The sequence below is a fragment of the Ascidiella aspersa genome, chromosome 1, assembly GCF_963924565.1.
Source record: "Ascidiella aspersa chromosome 1, kaAscAspe10.2, whole genome shotgun sequence".
In the NCBI taxonomy this organism is placed as follows: Eukaryota; Metazoa; Chordata; class Ascidiacea; order Phlebobranchia; family Ascidiidae; genus Ascidiella; species Ascidiella aspersa.
The window spans coordinates 18,067,338-18,088,159 of record NC_139447.1 but is presented as its reverse complement, the minus strand read 5'-3'; the positions used below and the strand labels follow the sequence as shown (position 1 = coordinate 18,088,159).

General features: G+C 33.2%; 1 protein-coding gene across 2 annotated transcripts in view; it reads left to right on the top strand.

Moving 5' to 3' along the window:
- The window catches only part of LOC146168139 (protein phosphatase 1 regulatory subunit 21-like), a 49,555-nt gene that overhangs the window by 12,039 nt on the left and 16,694 nt on the right, over window positions 1–20,822 (top strand). For both annotated transcript variants that reach the window (XR_014498637.1, XM_083389294.1), the window contains exons 6-12: window positions 4,413–4,510; window positions 7,595–7,742; window positions 7,814–7,963; window positions 9,326–9,486; window positions 11,304–11,434; window positions 12,705–12,785; window positions 16,990–17,151. Coding sequence is in view for 1 of the 2 variants with exons in the window: in XM_083389294.1 (XP_083245420.1) it covers window positions 4,413–4,510; window positions 7,595–7,742; window positions 7,814–7,963; window positions 9,326–9,486; window positions 11,304–11,434; window positions 12,705–12,785; window positions 16,990–17,151 (931 nt within the window). In the remaining variant the exon portion in view is untranslated. The remainder of the gene's footprint in view (window positions 1–4,412; window positions 4,511–7,594; window positions 7,743–7,813; window positions 7,964–9,325; window positions 9,487–11,303; window positions 11,435–12,704; window positions 12,786–16,989; window positions 17,152–20,822) is intronic.

Genomic DNA, 20,822 nt, shown 5'->3' with positions numbered 1-20,822 from the left:
ACAAATACCGTTACATCTCAAAAATTTCGCGCATGCTTCGCTCCCAAAGTGCGCCGCCACGTTTTTATATGCCTCTAGGTGCGCCCCCAAGTAAAAAAGGTTAATAAACACTGCCTTAAACGAACACATTATTTAAGTTTAGGGGCGCGACCAAAAACCGAAGAATTTAGGCCAAAAATGTGTGTCACCAGAAGGCTGGCAAGATTCTGCCAGCCTGTTTTGAGCAATATTCAAATGTCTTTTATGTGCCTCAAGCATTACGTGTCATGTTAATTGTTGTTTTGCACATTTAAAATAAATAAACGCATTTTTTGTGCGATTAGACTGTGCTCAATATTCGAGATTTCGCTTAAGAACAACAGGTTTTTTAAGATTATAGTGGGCCTTCAATAGCTTTTGAAAAAGCATTTTGGGCTGTCGACAACTGTTCTAAACTATCAAACGACCAAAAATTCCATACATTCAATTTATGTATAAAGGGTTATTTATTTATGTGTAGACCTTTAGAAAAAAATCATGACCTCAGTTTATGCCGCCCTATTTCTAACTATGCCTAGAACCTTTGAACTTTAGAGCAGTTCATTTATGTGTCAAAACACAGTTCTAAAGGAAATAATAAAAATAAAGTTCCATTGTGAACAAAATAGGCCAATATGCTTATGCAAATATGGTACATCAAAAGTCGTTTACCAATAAAGTTTAGTTGTATTGGCAAATGTTGTCTTGCCTCATATGTGTTGTCTTTGTTGTTAACTACAATTTAGTTTAGCCCAAGGGTCAACAAACTTATTTTATAAAGAACCAGATTACTGCAAGAATGGACAATCATATTACTGTAAGAATAATACAAATATAATAAATAGTATTCGCTGTTTCTTTTTTTGATTTGCAATTATCCCATTTCCTATTTTCCATAATATGCGTTTACTTGCGTCTTCTTTCTTAAAAGATGCATTTTTATAGCTGTTTGTTTTAATGTACAAACTAAAAAGCTCTTAACAAGCAACTGACAACATCAAGACCCTTATGCAGCCCTTAAAACATTGGTTACTTTAATCAATGTATTCCTGTTACATCAAAAGTTTGTTTAAAAGTCTTTTATGCCAAATTTTAATTTTTTAGGTAAAAAATAGTCAAATCACCCTAGTCATAACATAACATATTCAAGTTACACTACAAAACATGAAGTGTAAAAAATAGATTTACATAGTTTAATACGACCATGCCTTCATTTTAGAGGGTGTTGATTGGCGCAAAGCACAAAAATTTGTCTAGCCTGTAATTCATCTTGTCAATAACACAACCACTTAAAATTTGACACTTTTAAAGGTTTGTGTCTCTCTGTGCTTTTGGTGATTGTCTTTGCTCCGCAACATTTGGGTTCCACATTGAATATGGTTTGTTAGGGTCCATGGCTCCTGGTGTGTTCCCAAGATCAAATCGTGCAATTTGTCTGGTAAACACAACGTATCCACATCTTTCTTAAAGCATGGGGAATGAGCATAATTCCTTAACCGTTCTAAAGTCCAACACTGTAACACAGTGGTTCTCAACCGGGGGTCCACGGACCCCTGGGGGTCCGCAAAATGTTTTCAGGGGGTCCGCAAAAACTTCAAAATATACCTTTATTAAATTAATTAAGGCTGGGTAACATGCATCACAATCTTGGTAACGGTAAGTGACAAATTACATTGTAACATATTGTAAATCCCTTTGAATGTGACGTAACACTTCCATTGTGATGTAACACAAATAGATGGTAAAATGTAAGGCAGCGTTACAACAGTTCATTGATGAAATAATAATAATATTATTACTATTTTTGTTAATTTTGGGATCTAAGCCTGCTCCAACATTGCTAGTTGTTGATCTCTTCTCCATATCGTAAGATTCAAGCAAAACCACAAAGGTTGTAAAAGAGATCCAAAAACAACTTTTTTTTTTTTTTTTTTTTTTTTTTTTTTTTTCAACTTTTTTATAAAGTTGTTTTTGGATCTCTTTTACAACCTTTGTGGTTTTGCTTGAATCTTACAACAGTTCACATGTAGCCTATACTCAGTTTATGCTATCGTTGGCAACGATGACATACGTCTAACATTGTCAAAAACACATCCGCGCATTTCAAGACTGACTTCTACTTAACACTAGGCAGATATACTAAATAATTAAAAAGAACCAAAAGCAGATAATACACCAGAAAAATGTTAGGGGTCCGCGACTATTTGACAGCAGTAAAAAGGTGTCACGGTTAAAAAATGGTTGAGAACCACTGCTGTAACAAAACCTTTTTACCCTGTCAATTGACAGACTTTCACATATTTTTGTATATAAATATTTAACTTCGCAGACATTGTATTTTTGAAAATGTTTCAGTTCATGGAGTCCATGGTCATAAAGAGGAGGCTGTAACTTACAGAAAATGACATAAATTTTTCTGTTTTCCTTTTTTTGGTATAAATTATTTAGGATTGATATATACACCCGAGTCCCGATGTCATACTTAAAACCCAGTAAGTATTCATGCAAAGTGCAAGAAGATACTTTTGGATAGACTACTATAGTGACAACTTTTATGTTTGATAGTTCTACGGTATGCATGAAGGCTTAGGGCAGCGCTTCTCAACCGGTGCGCCGTGGAAGGCTACCAGGTGCGCCGCGAGCAAAACGAAGAAAAATTAATATGTTTAACATATATATATATATATTTTACTCTCCCATTAAGCTTAGCTCATTGATTTCACAGTACTTCCAAGTAGAAAACGTAGTAAGACCTACAAAGTAGCAATATCTTAATTAGACAATCTACAATACCATAGTATTAAGACCACCGACATAATAACGCCAAATTCGCAGTAATCACGACAGAATAAGATCTAAAATAGTCTAGATAAGGCCTAAACATGTCAAAATAAGTCCCAAATTGTTCTGAATAAGACTAAAATAGACAAAATAACGCTAAGACTGTAGGGAAAGGGTATGGGATGTTTGGGGGCCACTTGTCTGGGATTGGCCGCTTGTTGTCACCATTTGGGCGCCGCTATTTTGGCCCCGGATTTGTTGCTCCTGTTTTGGCTTCAATTGGGTTAGGGTTGAAATTATCCGAGAATGTGTGATAGTTATGGGTGGGGTTTGGGGTTAGATAAAAGGTGGTATAGGCCTTATTTTTGCCATTTAGGTCTGATTCCGATTTCGTCATTACGCCTTATCCTTACTGTATTATTTCCCAAAGTTGATGTTGTTCCAATTTTGGTCTCAAGGCTGGAGATCTTTTAAAGATTTGCAATTGAAAAGCCTATATTATGAAAATTGACACCAATTTAAAACAAATACCGGTACACCTCAAAAATTTCGTGCTCGCAAGGTGCGCCGCCAGGTTTTCATATGTTTCAAGGTTCGCCCCCAAGTAAAAAAGGTTGAGAAACACTGGCTTAGGGTCTAAAGGTTCCTACAAGCAACCCAGAAAATCAAATAAGATTTGTGAACCGTGAAAAATGTTTTGGGTAATACAGCCATAATATTGCCTCTTGCCTACATTGGAAAGGAGGCGGTGGTCCAGACTATGTATGTTAACCCAAGTACAAAATCTGTGAAAAATATTGTGGCCATGAAAGATTTTTAGTCGTAATGACATTGCTATCAAAACAAAGAAATCACCTTTCCATTAGGAAATGGATAATTTGCGATTATACCTAACCAAGATAACTCCAAATATAAAGAAAAGGTTGTCCATTACCCAGCTGATTCATCTTATTTAACTAACACCATTTACTGTGACCCATGGCGGACTCACGGGAGGAAATGTACCAGATTACAACTATATTTTTATCTGCTGTAACTAAGGATTCAATCTATTTAGCATGCTATTTAATTGAATATTTGTTTTATACTTTATATCTTTTGTGTTAGTTTTATTTTTTTAAATCGACAAATGGGGTAAGTGACATGATGTATGAATTACTGTAAGGTACGACAGTGCATATAAGTTTGAGAATCACTTATTTAGGTCATGTTTCTACTCGTGCTCAATCACTTGCTGTTCATTAACCCACTTTAGCAAGCTTTAGGCCCATAACTTTACCTATTTCTGCTAACTTTTGCATGTCTGACAATTTTTGTCAGTGTCAATACTTGCTTTAAAGGTAGTCTTATTCCGTAAGATGTCAGGTTTTTTTAATTATTTGTCGACTTTTTTAAGCTTTGGCATTAGTGACTACTAAAGTATTTTTACAGAACATAAAATAAATATTAAAGTCTGGCATGTATTTCATTTAAGTACTAACTGCTAATTAACTGATAAAGCTACAAAAGTTTATTATATTTTGGGACCTTCTTGATTTCATTGACTGATCAAATTATATTAGCCACAGCCCAATTGCTAGTTTAATACAGATAAACATGTTTTTTTTGTTCAGATTACTGAACAATTTAAAGAAGAAGAGCAATGCCTTAAAGATAAATTGGAATTGTCAACGACTAAAATAAATAAAAGCCAAGAAGACAATTTTAACAGGTTTATATATATACTACTACTACTACTAGACTAAATAGCCATATCAAGCCTGGCTGCATATATTATTTATTTAACAGTTTTTTTTTAAGTAGCACCATGTTAGATTTGGCATGATAATATTTTTTATCCAACTGTAGCCTCTAAATTGCTATTTGTGGTATACCATCTATGTGCCTAACTTATATAAAGCTAACCCGCACAAGAGCGCAAACAGTTTAATACATAGATGATGTTTACCCATGTTCCAAATTGTATTAGAAAATCTTGGGACCATCTCTGAAGCAGGCACTTAAATTAATTATGCTTTCAACATTAATTTGTTGGCCAATTTTTATATTAAACTAAGGATGTAAATCTTGCTTTGCCTAAATATGAGGTTGTTTTTTCAAACTGTGCATTCGTCTTTAGCCTAATCTAAAATGTATCATTGAGATTCCTTTAATAATTAGATTTTTTGAAAAAATGTTTCACAAAATGTGTCTCAAGCCTTAAAGTTGCCCAAATATGTGTCCTATGTTATAGTGCAGAATTATACTTTTCGTTTTAGGAAAATTTAAAAGTAAAGTATGTAAAACTTCTTGACTCATTTTCGTTGTCTTGGTTCCAGAAACACATCCTTTTAATAAACACAAATCTTTTTCTGAAACTTGATCACATTTTTATTCCTAATTGGATTAAAATATTTAGCTTGTTTAAATTAGTGAAGACAATACAAATAAATTTTATTCTTAATTACTTTAAAGTATATTGTACAATACACTGTAAAAATCATATGTTTTAAAATACTTATTTTGCTTTATGATATAGGCCAATCTGCATAAAATAATAAGACATTTTAAAAGTAAAACCGTTATCATAGATGACCCAGGTTCAAACGTAATATGATAGTTGGTGTCACATTAGGTATAATTTAAAACTTGTAGTTATATAAATTACATAAAAAGTATGAAGAAGATCAGTGTCATTAATAGGACTTATGCTGTTAGCTATGCAAGTCGTTCAGTAGAAAAGTCTACTGCTTATATATTTTTTTAATACCTATAACTGAAATTTAGCGGTTTAATTTTGGATTTTGCTTACTTTTTGGAGGGTTTGGGGGTTCAACCCCCCGCCATTTTGTGATATTGTCGTTTATGGTTTATGTCAGAGTTTACCAAACTGTTGGAAGCGGCAGTGTTTTTAATTTGTAATTGGATTACACATTTTGAAATAATGTAAAAACAAAATAAAAACGCAAAACGCTGTTTTTCGTCTTTTGCATGGCCTAATGTAAATGAAAAAGACCTTGTGTTAAGTGTGTAATTGGCACAACTTGTTTTCTCTCAACAGCAATTTGTATTTTAGCTGACTTGGCACACTGTTCGGCGGAAATATTACGCTAATCATAACATAATAATACCCGGAAAAAAGATTCTTTGTTTAGTATTGCAAGTAGCGAAAGGTGTTATAATTTAGCTAGTCCCATACATGAAACTTGAAAACTGCGCAGCTGATAGTTAAAACATCATTGTACCAAAATAAATCACACATATTTTACCGTCTTGGTTTAGTTTTTCGTATGAAGGTAACGATTGCACACTAAGCGGTTTGGACGCACATGTTCGCTTTGCGAATTTGCTTTAGCTGGACGTTAATTAGCTGTGTTTGAATATTTTTTATGCTGTCATTATTTATTTATGTCAGACGGAAACAAGGGGAATTCCTTAAGATGAAAATGCGAGACCGCCCCTTTTGATTTTCTGGATATGCCCCTTCCCTGGGTTAAACTACAAACTAGTATGCAACAAAGACAATACATGCAATACAACCTTCACAACACCACTAAAGTGCATTTGATAAACAATTGAGACTTATTTTGACGGAATTTTAACCTTTTTTAGCCGAAAAATAATTGCATTATGACATTCACAAATTATTAACAGATTTATGTTTTCTGTGACAGTTTGAGTCATGGAGCTGCAGTGAAAAATCTGAACACCTAAAAAGGGTGACCTTCTAATTGTTCTCTGTGAGTCAATGTAGTAATAATTAACATAAATTTTCATGGTACATGTAGCAAGCAAATCATACTCTGCTATGCTAATCTAACTTTGAAAAAAAAATACGACCTCAAATATTTATAAGGCCAACTTACTAATTTGTATGTTACAAGTCTGTAACAATAGTCAAAGAGGACCATCTTGATCATCAATCTGCTTTTCTTGGTAAATTAAAATCCTCAACTTCCTTAGTTGGGTTGCCTTGATATTAGAAAGCTACAGCACAATTAAGTTAAGTTTTATTCTGAGCCGCAAGGTAATGGGAAGTCTTGAAGTGTCTGTTTGTTGCTGTAAGCTAACTACATTTAACAACAAAGCAAAAGGGCATGCAGCAGAGAAAGGTGATAAATTTGTGTGTGACTAGCAGCAAAACTGTCTTGGGAATACAATTTACTTGAAATATGGTCACAAAAAAGTGTTATACTGTATAAAAAAAAATTTTCATAAAAAATATTGATATAGCATTAAATTTTTGCCCCACTCCTTGTGATGTGTGGGATTAAAGTTTTGCCCATGTGTTTGTCAATGTGTGGCTTTTTGTTGAGCGTTAACAATCGCACAGCGCTTATACCGCCCTGACTAGATGTCTTCAGTTTGTTTTATTTTTTCTAAGGAGCTAGTAATTGATATGGCTATACATTTTACAGCAGCGCTAAATAACTTCAAAACAGGCAACTGATTGTGGTGTTGCTATACACATTAACCATTTCTTGGCAGAAATTCTCCTGTCCTAGCCACTCAGAAAATTGATTTGTTGCAGTTATTTAGCAGCTAACAATTTTTGTTTTGATTGGCTTAACATTTCTTAAATGAAACCTATCATTTTCTTGAACAATTGCAAATATATTTCTTGAACAAATACATTTGCTTTTTATAGAACATTAAAAAAACACCCTACATTACCAGGAAAATTTTAAAAATCTATGTCGAAAAATTTTATAACACGATGTTTAACATATTGTTTTTATATGAACACTTGTAGGAACCCCCAAAGAGCTGTGAAACCATCAAGTACCTAATTTAAAAAAAGAAAACTATACTTTAGGTTGCAAGAAGTATCAATTCAGAACAAAACTTTGAAAACCTTGATTGAAAAATATGAAAGATGCTTCAAAAGCTCTGCCGTTTTTAATGATGTGGTATCACAACACCATGACATGCTAAAGGTTTTGCCATTTGATAAAAGATCACAGGTACAATGTTTCTCTTTTTTCTAACTGCTGTTTAATGTAAACTGAATTATGAAACTAAGTTTTGTGTTTAGAAAAAACATGAAACATTGTCAAAACAGTTCATGGCTTTGCTATTGGATTTATTTGATGCTTTTTTTAATTTTCATAAGTATTTGAAAGAGAGAAGTAAAGTATACCCAGTGGATTCCATTCAACAGCAAAATACTTCCGCTACTAAAATGGTAACAATGTAATAATATCATAAAATGGTCAACTATGGTGGGCCAAATGTTTGAGCAACTCTTGCTTCATTTAAACTTGATTAAATACAACTATAAATGTTGGTCACAACTAGGGATGCTCAAAGTAGAATATCGAATCCTTGGATTCGAATCCAGATGGGATTCGAATCCAATTCTGCCATTTATTTCGGGTAATTGGAACCGATATAATTTAATGTTTTACCGCGGATTGTTGCGCCTAATTGCACAAACGCTTGTGGTAAGTTGGCCTGTCGCCGCAGCGACCAATTTATAGTGCTTGCTTTAATGTAACCTCGTAATGCAGAGTCAGCGTTTTTTCGGGCGACCAATTACCGCGTCTCGCGATAACGTTCGTCTAATAATTAAGTGTCAATCAAGCGTTATTGGGCGAGCGGCTAACGTGTAATGTCAGGTGTGGAGTTCGCAATTTCCCTAAATGCGTTAAGTTGCAAAAGTAACATAGCGTTGCAAAACGTGCTGGCCGTCCACAAAATGCGCTATGGGGTTACTTCAGGTCAACTTTAGGCCAATATTCAGGGAAGTTATGCAGTTATGCACAACGTAATTGTCGAGAATTCGTTATGTCAATAATAACTTTGTATTCTTTGCAGTACATCATTTGACTGCATAACAGATCATGTTAGTCAAAAAAGAAGCAATAAGACTTAACAATGCTTTCAAAATCAGGACCGAATTGCTTAAGACTTCTGTGTGGAGTGTTGCATTTTCTCACTATTGGCAAAAATATAAGTTTTGGACACAACCTGGACAGTTGACATATTACAGTTTACAGAACGGCTTCAGATGACAGTTGTTAAGAATGTTAAACATATGAGAGAGTTTTTTAATTATAATGTACACATGTTACAAAATTGTTTGGGCGATTTATTGCTGTGATTGTGGGCCCTGTGGGGTAGATTAAGATTAATCCCTTCCCCAAACAAAACCAAGGTTAGATAATTCAATAAAAATATACTAGGATTCGCTATTCTGGATTCGTTATTCTAGATTCGAAACCTATTATTCTAGAATACCTTGGGATTCTACTTTGAACATCCCTAGTCACAACTATAAATGTTGGTTGGAAAAACATATCATTTTTCATGTGCTTAACAAGAGTGGTAAACATGGTTCAACTCAAAACTATTATTAGCCTGACAAGAGTAAAAAGTGTGTCAAAAATATTTACAAAGAATCATTTAAAGCAATTTTTATTCAGATTTTCCCATTTGTGTAAGAATTAAATGTTTTTTTCTAAAACAAAATTAAAAATGGGGAGGTGACTACCCCTGGATTAAATAATGTTTAGTACATAATAATAGGTCTCTTGTTTCAATACAGTTGACTCATCACCTTAATGACTCTGACGGAATTTTTACATCTTTGATGTTATCCCTTCAAGATCTCCCTAGAAATTGTTTAAGTTTGACAGGCTTTCAGTTGTCACAAATTTCAGCGTTTCACTCACATTTTGCAAAAATGTTTCCTTATTATATCAAAAGGTACTTAGTTTAGTTTATTGTGTTTATATTTGATGATATGTATCATTATTTGAACCAATTAAATTATTGTTAGTATTTCATTTTGTAACTATTCTGTCAATGTATCTTACCTAGGTTAACTTTAATTTTAGTGCTGTTAAGCCAACCTTTTTGGAGTATAATATTAAAATAAAATAAAATGTAATGTTTCTTTTTTCTAAAAGTAAAAACTAAATATTTAAAATTTACTAATATATATACCATTTGTTGTAAATTTTTCATGTTATTTATAAAGGCATCAGTATAGTCTAGCAATTCTAGTAATTAAATTCATACATTTTATATAGATGTTAAAAAAATATATTTACATTTATATTTCGCCAGGGAATGTATCACTGGTATATCTGAGGAAACAATGAAAATAGTATTGATTAATTTTTACCAGTTAACCCAGTGGTCGGCAAACTTTTTTCGTCGCGGCCCAAAATACTCTTTTCGGAGCTATTGAAGGCCCACTACGTAAAACCTCTACGGAAACGGTGTCAGAAGTTTAAGGCATTAGAATGGCGTCACAAAGTTAGAAACACTTGTTTTTCTCGAACGAACTCGTTGGCAAATATGAGGCTAAAATCCAGTTTAATTTAGCAAAAAGAAGTGGGTTCATTAGATTTACATTGGCAAAACTTCAATTAAAAGGATACATGAGGCGTATGGCACTTAAAAAATTCTAATATTGCTTGAAATAACGGCATTTATAGTATAATTTAACAGAAATTGAACTGTACAGTTATGAGACACACGATGCAAGAAATTGTAGAATGTCGCTTTAAGTATAAAACTTAACATAAACGTACATAAAAATCCTTGCATTTGACTTCAAAAGTAACATCGTAGTTCAAGTAATTTGGGAAACTTGTTCTCCAACCAACCGGTGTGGTATTGTGCAACTCAAGCAAGTTTATCGCGCGAAAAAGTTTACCACTATATCATCTCCACAGCTGAATGGCGTCACCCGCAATTACGTAAAACGTTCGCACGAAACACACAAAATACATCCATTACGTTAATCTTGTTTTAAAATTTGGATAAATGCCACTCATGATACAATAGCCATATTGCAAAGTTGAATAGAAAATTATATTTAACTACATATATTTTGGTAGAAATTACAATTTGCAGAGAGTCTAAAAGTTTACACAGCGTTAGACTGTTGACACCAAGTAAAGGTGAAATATTACACGACGCTTTGATGCCGAAATCACTGCCATACGATAATGTAAAACATAGCGGTAGTTCAAAACCAAGAATATCCCTGCGAAGCGTGAAAAATTTTGCTCATACATATAGTTAACTGTGGCAAAAAATACAGTTAAACAGGCACTCTCCGGCCCGATTTGGCAAGCGGGGCTGAACAACGCTAGGAAATATAATTCTTAGCCACATGAACTCTTAAAATACAGAAATGAACATACGGCTCTCAGCCGGCCCACAACTACATGATAACACTAAGCTATTCAAAAGTAACTCGCGGCCCACTAAAAATGGCTCTGCGGCCCACATTTGGGCCGCGGCCCACAGTTTGCCGATCACTGAGTTAACCAGTATATAATGGTATTTAAATACATTCTCAAAAAAATGAAAAATTTGTACTCTTTGTTTTTGCTATAATGTTATTGTCAGCCAGGAGAACAATTCACAAGTTTTTATTCACAATTTCACAAGTTTTTTTATACATATCTTATTTATTATATATTATTTATCATACATTAGTATTGTGGGTTTTGTTTGTAAGTTATGTGTTGAAACAAATCATTATTTGCATAAATGTGTTGTTATAGTTTATCAGAAGAATGTGCTTTATGTGTTTGTGCTCCAAGTCTACAAGAAAAAAACTTTAATTACTTTCAACAATCCTTACACTTATTACCTGCTATAAAGAAATTTGAATCCTACATCAAGTTGATTTCCGGTAATATAAAGTTCTCATTTGGCTAAAATATTACAAAAATGATTTATTTTATTTGTTAAGTATAAGTTTTGTCATACAAGGCAATTAAATTTTAGATTTTTGGTTGAAAGATAAAAGTTGTTAAAATTGTTGATTTTGACTAAAACTTATCAGCATTTGTTTTCATAATGAGATATTATTATATTACAACAAGAAACATCAAATTTTTTGCTAAATGTATTTTTGTAATTGGTAACATTGAGGAGTAAACTGATATTATCTGACACAGCACATAATTTTAATTTTTACATAATTATTAACTAATGATAATTGCAACCATTTCCAGATTGATAAAAAAATATTATTTGTCTTTTCCTTTATTGTATATTTTTTTATTAAAGGCTCCATAGGGAATTCCTGTTATCACCTAAAGTTAATATTCATTTTGCTGAATTATATTTAAATACCAGTTCATACTGGTAATAATAAAGCGTTGTATAAACAAAATAAGAAATAGCTATGCAGAAGAGTGGCTTTTAACGAAGTTTGCTATGAGATAAGTTTAAGGTCAATTTCCAGTATAAACAGCTAATTGTGCAATATCACTAACCCATTACTGGGTATAGTAACGGCATATTCTTTGCAGCGTAGTGGTAGACTGCTTTATAAATCAAGTTTGTAAACAACAACTAAAACACAATGGTGTTTTGAAAAACATTATTATGGACACAATTTTTAAAGAGAATGGCATTCACTATTTGGACCAAAAAAGCAAAAAACTAACTTGTGTCAAATACCTGTTATTGTTTTTATATATTTTCTTCTTGCAAATCTTTATTCATGGCTGCAAATCGCCATTGTTCAGAATTTTGATCATTTAAAATAATATTTTTATTAAAAAATACATTGTTTTGACACCAAGGAGTGTGTTATAATTAAACCCTCTAAAATCAATAAAAATAGTGTAGGTTTCAAAATTCCGGATTTAACCTACTATTCGTACCTTGGTATTTTCTTTAAATATTACTAAAGATAACCATTATTTTTTTAAATATTATAACGAGAAAAAGTTTTTTGTGTGATGAATATGTTTTTTTATCTAACTGGTATTCTAAAATTGACTTGTTGCATTGATAAAACTAAGGTTCAACAACAAGAAAATAAGCCAAACTTGGCTTCATGAAATTAAAAACTTGCACTAATTTGACACAATTAAAGTGAACAAAGATAATGGTTTTCTGGGGTTTGTGAAGGTTAACGTTAACATGACAAGAAAAATTCATTTTTTTAGGTGCAAAAAATAAAGCAGTAATTGGTTTTGCTATTTCCAAGTTGTCAGCCACATGCACTGAACTTCACTTAATCTTCAAAGGTAAAATAAAATAATGTTTTTCTGACTGATTAACCTTAGTAGTTACTAGAAATCCTAAAATTTGTCTAGAGTTATCTTATTATATTCTTTTGCATTTGTTATCTAAATGTAAACCTCTAAACAATAATACAGTTAAGTGCAGCATTTACTGAAGAAAAAAACATTTATGAACAGAACCCTAATGATATTTGTTTCTTTTGTTTGTTATTTTGTTTTTTTTTAGTGTAGAAAATAATAGCATTTTATTTGCAACAGAAACATTGCATAATTGCTTTCTTTACTGCTTTCTTTTCTTTATTGCTTTTACTGCTAAAAGTGTATCTTAATTATGCAAATTTGGAATCGTCAGTAATTTATGTAAATTTGTATAGTCAGCTTTATGATTTTGTCATTTAGTTCACCATTTCGCTTGATAAATCAACTATAACAGTATTTGGAGGTTATTAGGGACATATGCAGCCCCTGCAGGGGGCCAAATGAATTAGACTGGCATGCCCAATCTCTTCCATGGGCTGTAGTTTGGTTATGTCTGTTCTAGGATATAGTATGGTATTAAGGCAATGGCAAGTCTTTATTCCAGGTGTGCCGAATCAAAAAGAACACACTAGAACCGGCGAAAAAAAGGCACAAGAAAAATAAGATAAATTCTGGTCAGTGTAGTGTCGCTACACAGCTCCCCCCAGAAGCGAGTTAAGGTACATATCGCTCAGGTGGACGTGTGATGCGACAAGGGTGTGTGTGCATCTGCGTAACTCGTGCTTTACGCGCTGACAGCCTTCTACGTCGCGGTGGGGTTGCTACGGCTGGGAATCGCCCACTTGAGCTGGCTGTCGATCTACGGAGATGCATTCCTCTCTTTGCCCAATCTGTACGGTGTATGTTTTGTCACCTCGTTCCAACACTCCGTACGGGCCTGTGTATGGCGGTGTAAGGGTAGGGCGATGTGTGTCCTTGCGAATAAATCATAATCGGTATTTAGTAATGTTGCAGGCACGGATGTCTGTGGAACCGTATATCGTGACATGGGTGTTGGCTTCAAGTGACGTACTGCCTCTGAATAGCTGCAAGGCGCTGAGTTTGGTGCAGATAGTACACCTAGTAAATCTCCCGGAACAGTGAGTGGGGTGCCATATACCAGTTGTGCCAGCGACGTGTGAAGGTCCTCCTTTGGAGCGGTCCGTATGCCCAGTAGCACCCATGGAAGTTGATCAACCCAGTTGAGTCCGTTTAGGCGAGCCATTAACGCAGACTTGAGATGACGATGGAATCTCTTGACCAGTCCATTTGCCTGAGGATGATAAGAAGTGGTGCGATGAATTTTCACACCAAGTGTGTTAATCATACTTGACCATAGTTGTGAAGTGAACTGGGTGCCACGATCTAAAGAAATGTCCGCAGGAACACCGAAGCGACTTCCGGACATTGTTGTGCCGCTGCTAAAGATGCATAATCGATGTCAAGTAAATAATCTTGACGAAGATTTATGGACAACAAGCGGAAAATTGCATCAGCCACATAAACTCAGCAATTACAGAAAGATGTCCGCGGATCCGATGCTTTTGCAAATGCAAAGGTTAAAGATTTGTGGTTGGTAAATGCTGTAAACCTACGCCCTTCTAAAAAGTACCGAAAATGTCGGACAGGCAGGTGAAGGGCAAGTAGCTCCCTGTCGAACGTGCTGTACCTTGTTTCTGGTGGCCGTAATAACGACTGAAAAATGCTAACGGTTTCCACCAATAGCTTTATCCGAAGCATCCACTGTTAGTGCTGTGCGCGCATTTTACTGAGGATGGGTTAACAAACAAGCATTGGCGAGAGCGTGTTTGGCTGCGGAAAATGCCGATTGAACTGCAGCTGTCCAAACGAGTGTTTTGGGTTTTCCAGCCAGAGCTTCATGAATTGGTTTCATAACGCTGGCCGCAGACGGTATAAAGCGATGATAAAACTGGATCATTCCCGCAAATTCTTGCAGTCCTTTGATGGTAGATGGTACAGGAAATTGCTTGATGATTTCTACCTTTTGATGAAGTGGTGCTGTTCCATTCTTGCTAATGTGATGCCCAAGCAAGTCAATTTCTGCGACACCGAGTGCACTCTGAGGGAATCAGCGCCTAAGAGCAGGCGAAAGGCATTTGCTAAAACGTGTAATCAAAAAGAAAATATTTTGTGTGACTTCCAAGCAAACTTATCATCCATTAATGTGGATGGCTTGTGGTCGCCGAGTTCTGGCATGTTGATCCGTTTTGCTGCTCTTTTGTAACTGGACATAATATTGGTAGCTTAAGCGAAACAGTGTTTTGTTGTAACACTTCATCATTTGCGTGCTCCATTTTGCTTCTTACGAATATCGTTTGTAAGATAAGCTATTGTTGCCAGGCATAATATATAAAGGAGTGTTGCTCTTCCAGCAGAATATATAAAAGATTGACGTTTTGACGTGCTATGCTATGTATAGAACGTCGAAACGTCAATCTATTATATATTCTGCTGGAAGAGCAACACTCCGTTATATCGTTTGTAAGAGTTTGGGGGTCACCAATAAGGCTATAGCAAGTCTTTATTCCAGGTGCGCCGAATCAAAAAGAACACACTAGAACCAGTGATAAAAAGGCACAAGAAAAATAAGAAAAAGGCAAACATAATGCTTCGATAAATCCGGGTCGGTGTAGTGTCGCTACAGTATTAACATTTTCTCAGCAAATTTGAACCATCCTGATTTTTCAACTCTTCATGCAGATTATTTTATTTTGTTGTGTTCGGCCATCAATTTAACGCAATATATCTTTTTCAGTGATACCATCCATCTGAATCATAGCATAATTAAAATAAAAAATAAAATTTACAAGATGAAAAAAGTTTGTAGAGCTGTGTGGAATGGATGATTATGCCATGATTCAGATGGATAATATCACCGTCACACAATCAATATTTACAGGTACTTAAAGCATAAAAAGTATGTTGACAGTTTAACAATTTATAAATTTTGCAAAAAATGTTAAATTCCTTTCTACTGGTAAATTGTACAACTGCTTTAACAATGTAAGAGTTCCTGAAAAGTCATACATTATGTTTGCTTCCTGGCAATGCAATGCTTACGTTTGTAAACTTAATAATTGAATTAAACTCTGTTTACAATATAAAAAACTGTTGCTTGCAAATTTACATACCAGTATTTGTGATCAACAAATGCTTGTAATACAAAGAAGTCTAAACTCTTGCAATTGGTATAATCTTTTTTATTCAAAAGGCGCACTAACTGCAGTGTGTGAAACATCAATGAAGCCTATCACCTTTATATATAAAGTAAAGCATTTGGTTTTGAAAACAAACAAATTGACTAGGTGTAAATAAAACTCAAAGTGACAAAATACACTTGTATGTATATATATATATACAATTAGTATGTATATACATGTGGAAAATGGTATTTCTCTTCAAAATGTTGCACTATTCGTTAAACTTCCACCTCAGTTAAAATATGACTTTTCTGTTTAGCTTTCTGATATTGCACAATCTGTAGATTTATTTAACAATAAAAACGTCATCACATTTAAGTTAGAATTCATTTCATTCAGGAATCATGTGGGAACTTGTTATGACTAGTATGAAAAATAAATTGTTGTGTTATATTAATTATGGACTTACTAAACTTCTTTTCTTACATTGATTCATGTAATCCCACAATGCTTTTACTAGATTATTAAAATCAGGCTAACAATCGTAACATTTCAGACATGCTTAACAATATTTTCCTCAAATATTTGAACATATTTCATTAAAATTATTAATTGTATGTTTGTTCCTAATGAATAACACACAACGAAGTCTCTTTCCAACATCCAAACACTCCTTGTTCTCCTTTACAACTTGCTGGCATATAACATTTGAAATAAAACTTATCTTTTAAGACATGGTTGTTTAATCCAGTGGATGAAAAACATCAGTTAAAGAGTAATTTTTTTAGTAAACAACTTTCACTCATGTTACTTAGTAAATACCCACAAAAGTCTACAAATAAAACTACTTTTAGCATTATTAATGTTTAGAATCTTCTACTTAAGTGCTAAGTTTAACTCATAATTTATGTAATTTTCAAAGAATTTTTCAAAAAAGTAGAAAATATTTAAATTATGTTTATATTGAACTTAAGTTTTTATAGTTTTTCTTTATAAAATAATGTGATTCATATTTTTTTGTTTTTCAGAATTAGCAATCATTTTTAATACTAAGATATCCTTGGAGTGTCAACTTCCATTAACTTCAGGCCTAAATATTCTTCATTCATCAAACGAGCTCTTACTATCAGCTCTTTTAACATTATCAAACTCAACTGCAATACTTTCTGGATTTTTCTCAGAAAACACAGGTAATATGTGTAAAAAGATGATTTGTGTTTAAAATACAATCTCTGTGAAACTTTACGTACTAACATACACTACGTACATATATTAGGCCAGAGTTTCTCAATTCGCTTATTGATTTTGCTAATACTGCTTTACTGGAGTTTGTATATAGTGATACTGTATTACATTTGTATGACTGTAAATTATTTCATGAGAGTTATAACAGACTTAAGCAAATTTCTAACTTTTGTAACTGGATTTGCTAAAAAATAGTTGAGTAGCTCTGCCATACATGGTAAATATTTAGTGAGATTCAAAATGAAATCATTGTCTATGAACAAAACTGAACTGCATAGCAGACTGTAGCATTAAGCCAACCATACCTAAAATGTTATAATATAATGAAGCAGGTGTTCAACCTTTTTCACAACAGAAAAAAAAACAAGTTAAATTACAGAAGATGAATGATGCCGTTGCCAATAAAATATTCAGACAGGCATTAAATAAATGGCATACCATACATGAAAACACACTAAGAAATACATTTGTTAGATTGAAGCAAACATCAACAATACATACAAAAAGCCAAGATTTCCATGAAGGACAAAATTTAATTTAAATTTGTGTTGTTTAAATTGGCTAAAATATATTTTCTTTCCGATACAAGGCCTGTGTTAATGATCAGTTATGATTACAGGAAATCAAAATTAGTTGCCCAAATGCAGTCAAACGTTTATCACCTGAAGTTTATTCTTAAAACATGCCAATTATTGATTTTAATGTTTAATTTGCCTCTATGCAATATTAATGTATAACAGCTATCCACCATTGGCACCCACTCTATAATAGAGACTATAACGCTATTATTTTTTAGGATCGATTCCCGATTTTTTATATACAGTAATATATTTAAAATTTAAAGTAATTAAAAGGAAATTGAAATAAGATTTTAGTTCATGTACCTAAACTATCATATTTTCATAAGAATCAACTAGAATATTGGCCAAAATTTACGGATACATTGTAATATTGCACAGAGGAGAAGCAAAATATTGGCTAACATTATCAATAAACCAATATATATTGGTCTATCTCTATTGTACAATCATGATTATTACAATAACCCCCATAAATATCACCTTAATATTCACAGTTCTTAGTTTTATAAACTTTACAGTAGGATCTTCCATTTATTGTCACCCTATATCTAATTTTATGTATAAACACAAATCTCACTTACCACTGGGTAAAACAGACTCTTTTGGAGTTGAATAAGCTACAGTGAACAAAGCTACATATATAATTTAGAATCATTTTGTTCAAGCAACACAATACGTGAGCGAATTGGATCAAACTGCAGCTCGCTAGCCACATGTAGATTTAATACATTCTACAGTTTGTAGTGTACAGTATAACTAATCTAAATCAACTTTAATTTGCTTTTGTATGGTGTGAATCGTGGTGGTTACCACAATATGTTTAAGTTGGATATGAAGCTCTCTGACTTGTTGGCTTACCTGATATACAAGCTTTAAAAGTATATTTTGTAATTATTATGTGGCCCGAAAAAAAAAATTTAAAAAATTTTTTTTTGGACACATGTTGTTTTTGTCCGAATTATGTGGCCCGAAAAAAAAAATTTTTTTTGGACACATGTTGTTTTTATCCGAATTATTTTTTTTTTTGTCAATTTTTTATGGCTCACTTTTGACAAGGAAAAAAACATAGTTGGAACATGAAATTTTCACAACTGTTAAATACCCTCCCAAAGTTGTTTCTAATATAAAAAAAATTGCCTAGGTTCTAAGGGGTGGTTTTTAGGGGGGTAAAACTGTCATTTTTTGTTAATTTTGGTTTTCGGCACTTTTCAGAGATGAAAAAATGTAAAAAAAATCTGATATATTTATGGATGATGGATACATGACATATACAATGCTAAGTAACAAAATTTTAAACATTAGCCCTGAACTGTTTATCCGGGGGGTCAAAATGCACAACACTTTAGGAAATTTCAATGATATATTTACACTAGAAGGAAATGACATAAAAATCTGAAAATTTCACAAATGTTAGAGAACCATTTAAAGCTGATGTTAAAATAAACATTTTACCTTTTGAAAATAAGGGATTATTTTAGGGTGGCAAAATTAAAATTCGGCCATTTTTGTGTTTAGAGGTGTCTGAAAAACTAAAGAAAACATTGTTAAATAGTTTTCAATTATAAAGACAAATTATAGGTTGCTTCACAGCAAAATTTTGACCTTCAACTCAAAATAATTAACCCATGGGGGAAAATAATTAACCAAAAATATAGAAATTAAAGTGATTTTTTGTTGAAAAAAAAATTGCAAACAAAGTGGTGTACACTGCCTGGCAGATTTTTTATTTAAACTTGCGGCGGTAAAATATGTTGTTTTGTAAGAGCAATAAGTTAATTCACTAAGACGAGACACTTTGCACAATGGATGTTGCACGCGCTGGACAAAAAAAGCACAGCAGGGAGCCAGCCGCTTCGCGGCCAGAATAAGGCAAGCGATATGAAGAAATTCTGTATTGAAGGTTTTCTGCCGCTAGATTAGAGTAGATAGCTGTAAAGAACTAAATCGAACACATCACACTATTGATTTTTGTCCCCAATTAGAGGCGTATAGGGATGCAAGAAAAAATTGTCAAATATTTTTCAATTATAAAGACAAGTTATAGGTTTGCTTCGCAGCCAAATTTATATTAAGACCACTGGCAATCAATCTTGTAAAAGTGCACCATGTCCAACCAATAACACGCAACTTCGGGCCACATCCGCTTTTGCCTGCTAAAGCACCGAAACTGGAAGCACAACATTGGGAGTATATGGACACTGACAAATAAGACCCGTTGAAAGAATATAGAATAACCAAGGAATAACACCCTGGTAAAGTATAGTGAAACTGCGCTATACCCCCCCTGGTATAATATAGTAGAACCGCGCTATAACCCCCTAGCAAAATATACAAAAACCGCACACCCTGTCTAGTTTATTTTTTATTTTTCAGTCAATTTTTTATGGCTCACTTTTGACAAGGAAAAAAACATAGTTGGAACATGAAATTTTCACAACTGTTAAATACCCTCCCAAAGTTGTTTCTAATATAAAAAAAAATTGCCTAGGTTCTAAGGGGTGGTTTTTAGGGGGGTAAAACTGTCATTTTTTGTTAATTTTGGTTTTCGGCACTTTTCAGAGATGAAAAAATGTAAAAATAATCTGATATATTTATGGATGATGGATACATGACATATACAATGCTTAGTAACAAAATTTTAAACCTTACCCCTGAACTTTTTATCCGGGGGGTCAAAATACACAACACTTTAGGAAATTTCAATGATATATTTACACTAAAAGGAAATGACATAAAAATCTGAAAATTTCACAAATGTTAGAGAACCATTTAAAGCTGATGTTAAAATAAACATTTTACCTCTTGAAAATAGGGGAGTATTTTAGGGGGGCAAAATTAAAATTCGGCCATTTTTGTGTTTAGAGGTGTCTAAAAAACTAAAGAAAACATTGTTAAATAGTTTTCAATTATAAAGACAAATTATAGGTTGCTTCACAGCAAAATTTTGACCTTCAACTCAAAATAATTAACCCATGGGGGAAAATAATTAACCAAAAATATAGAAATTAAAGTGATTTTTGGATGGAAAAAAAATT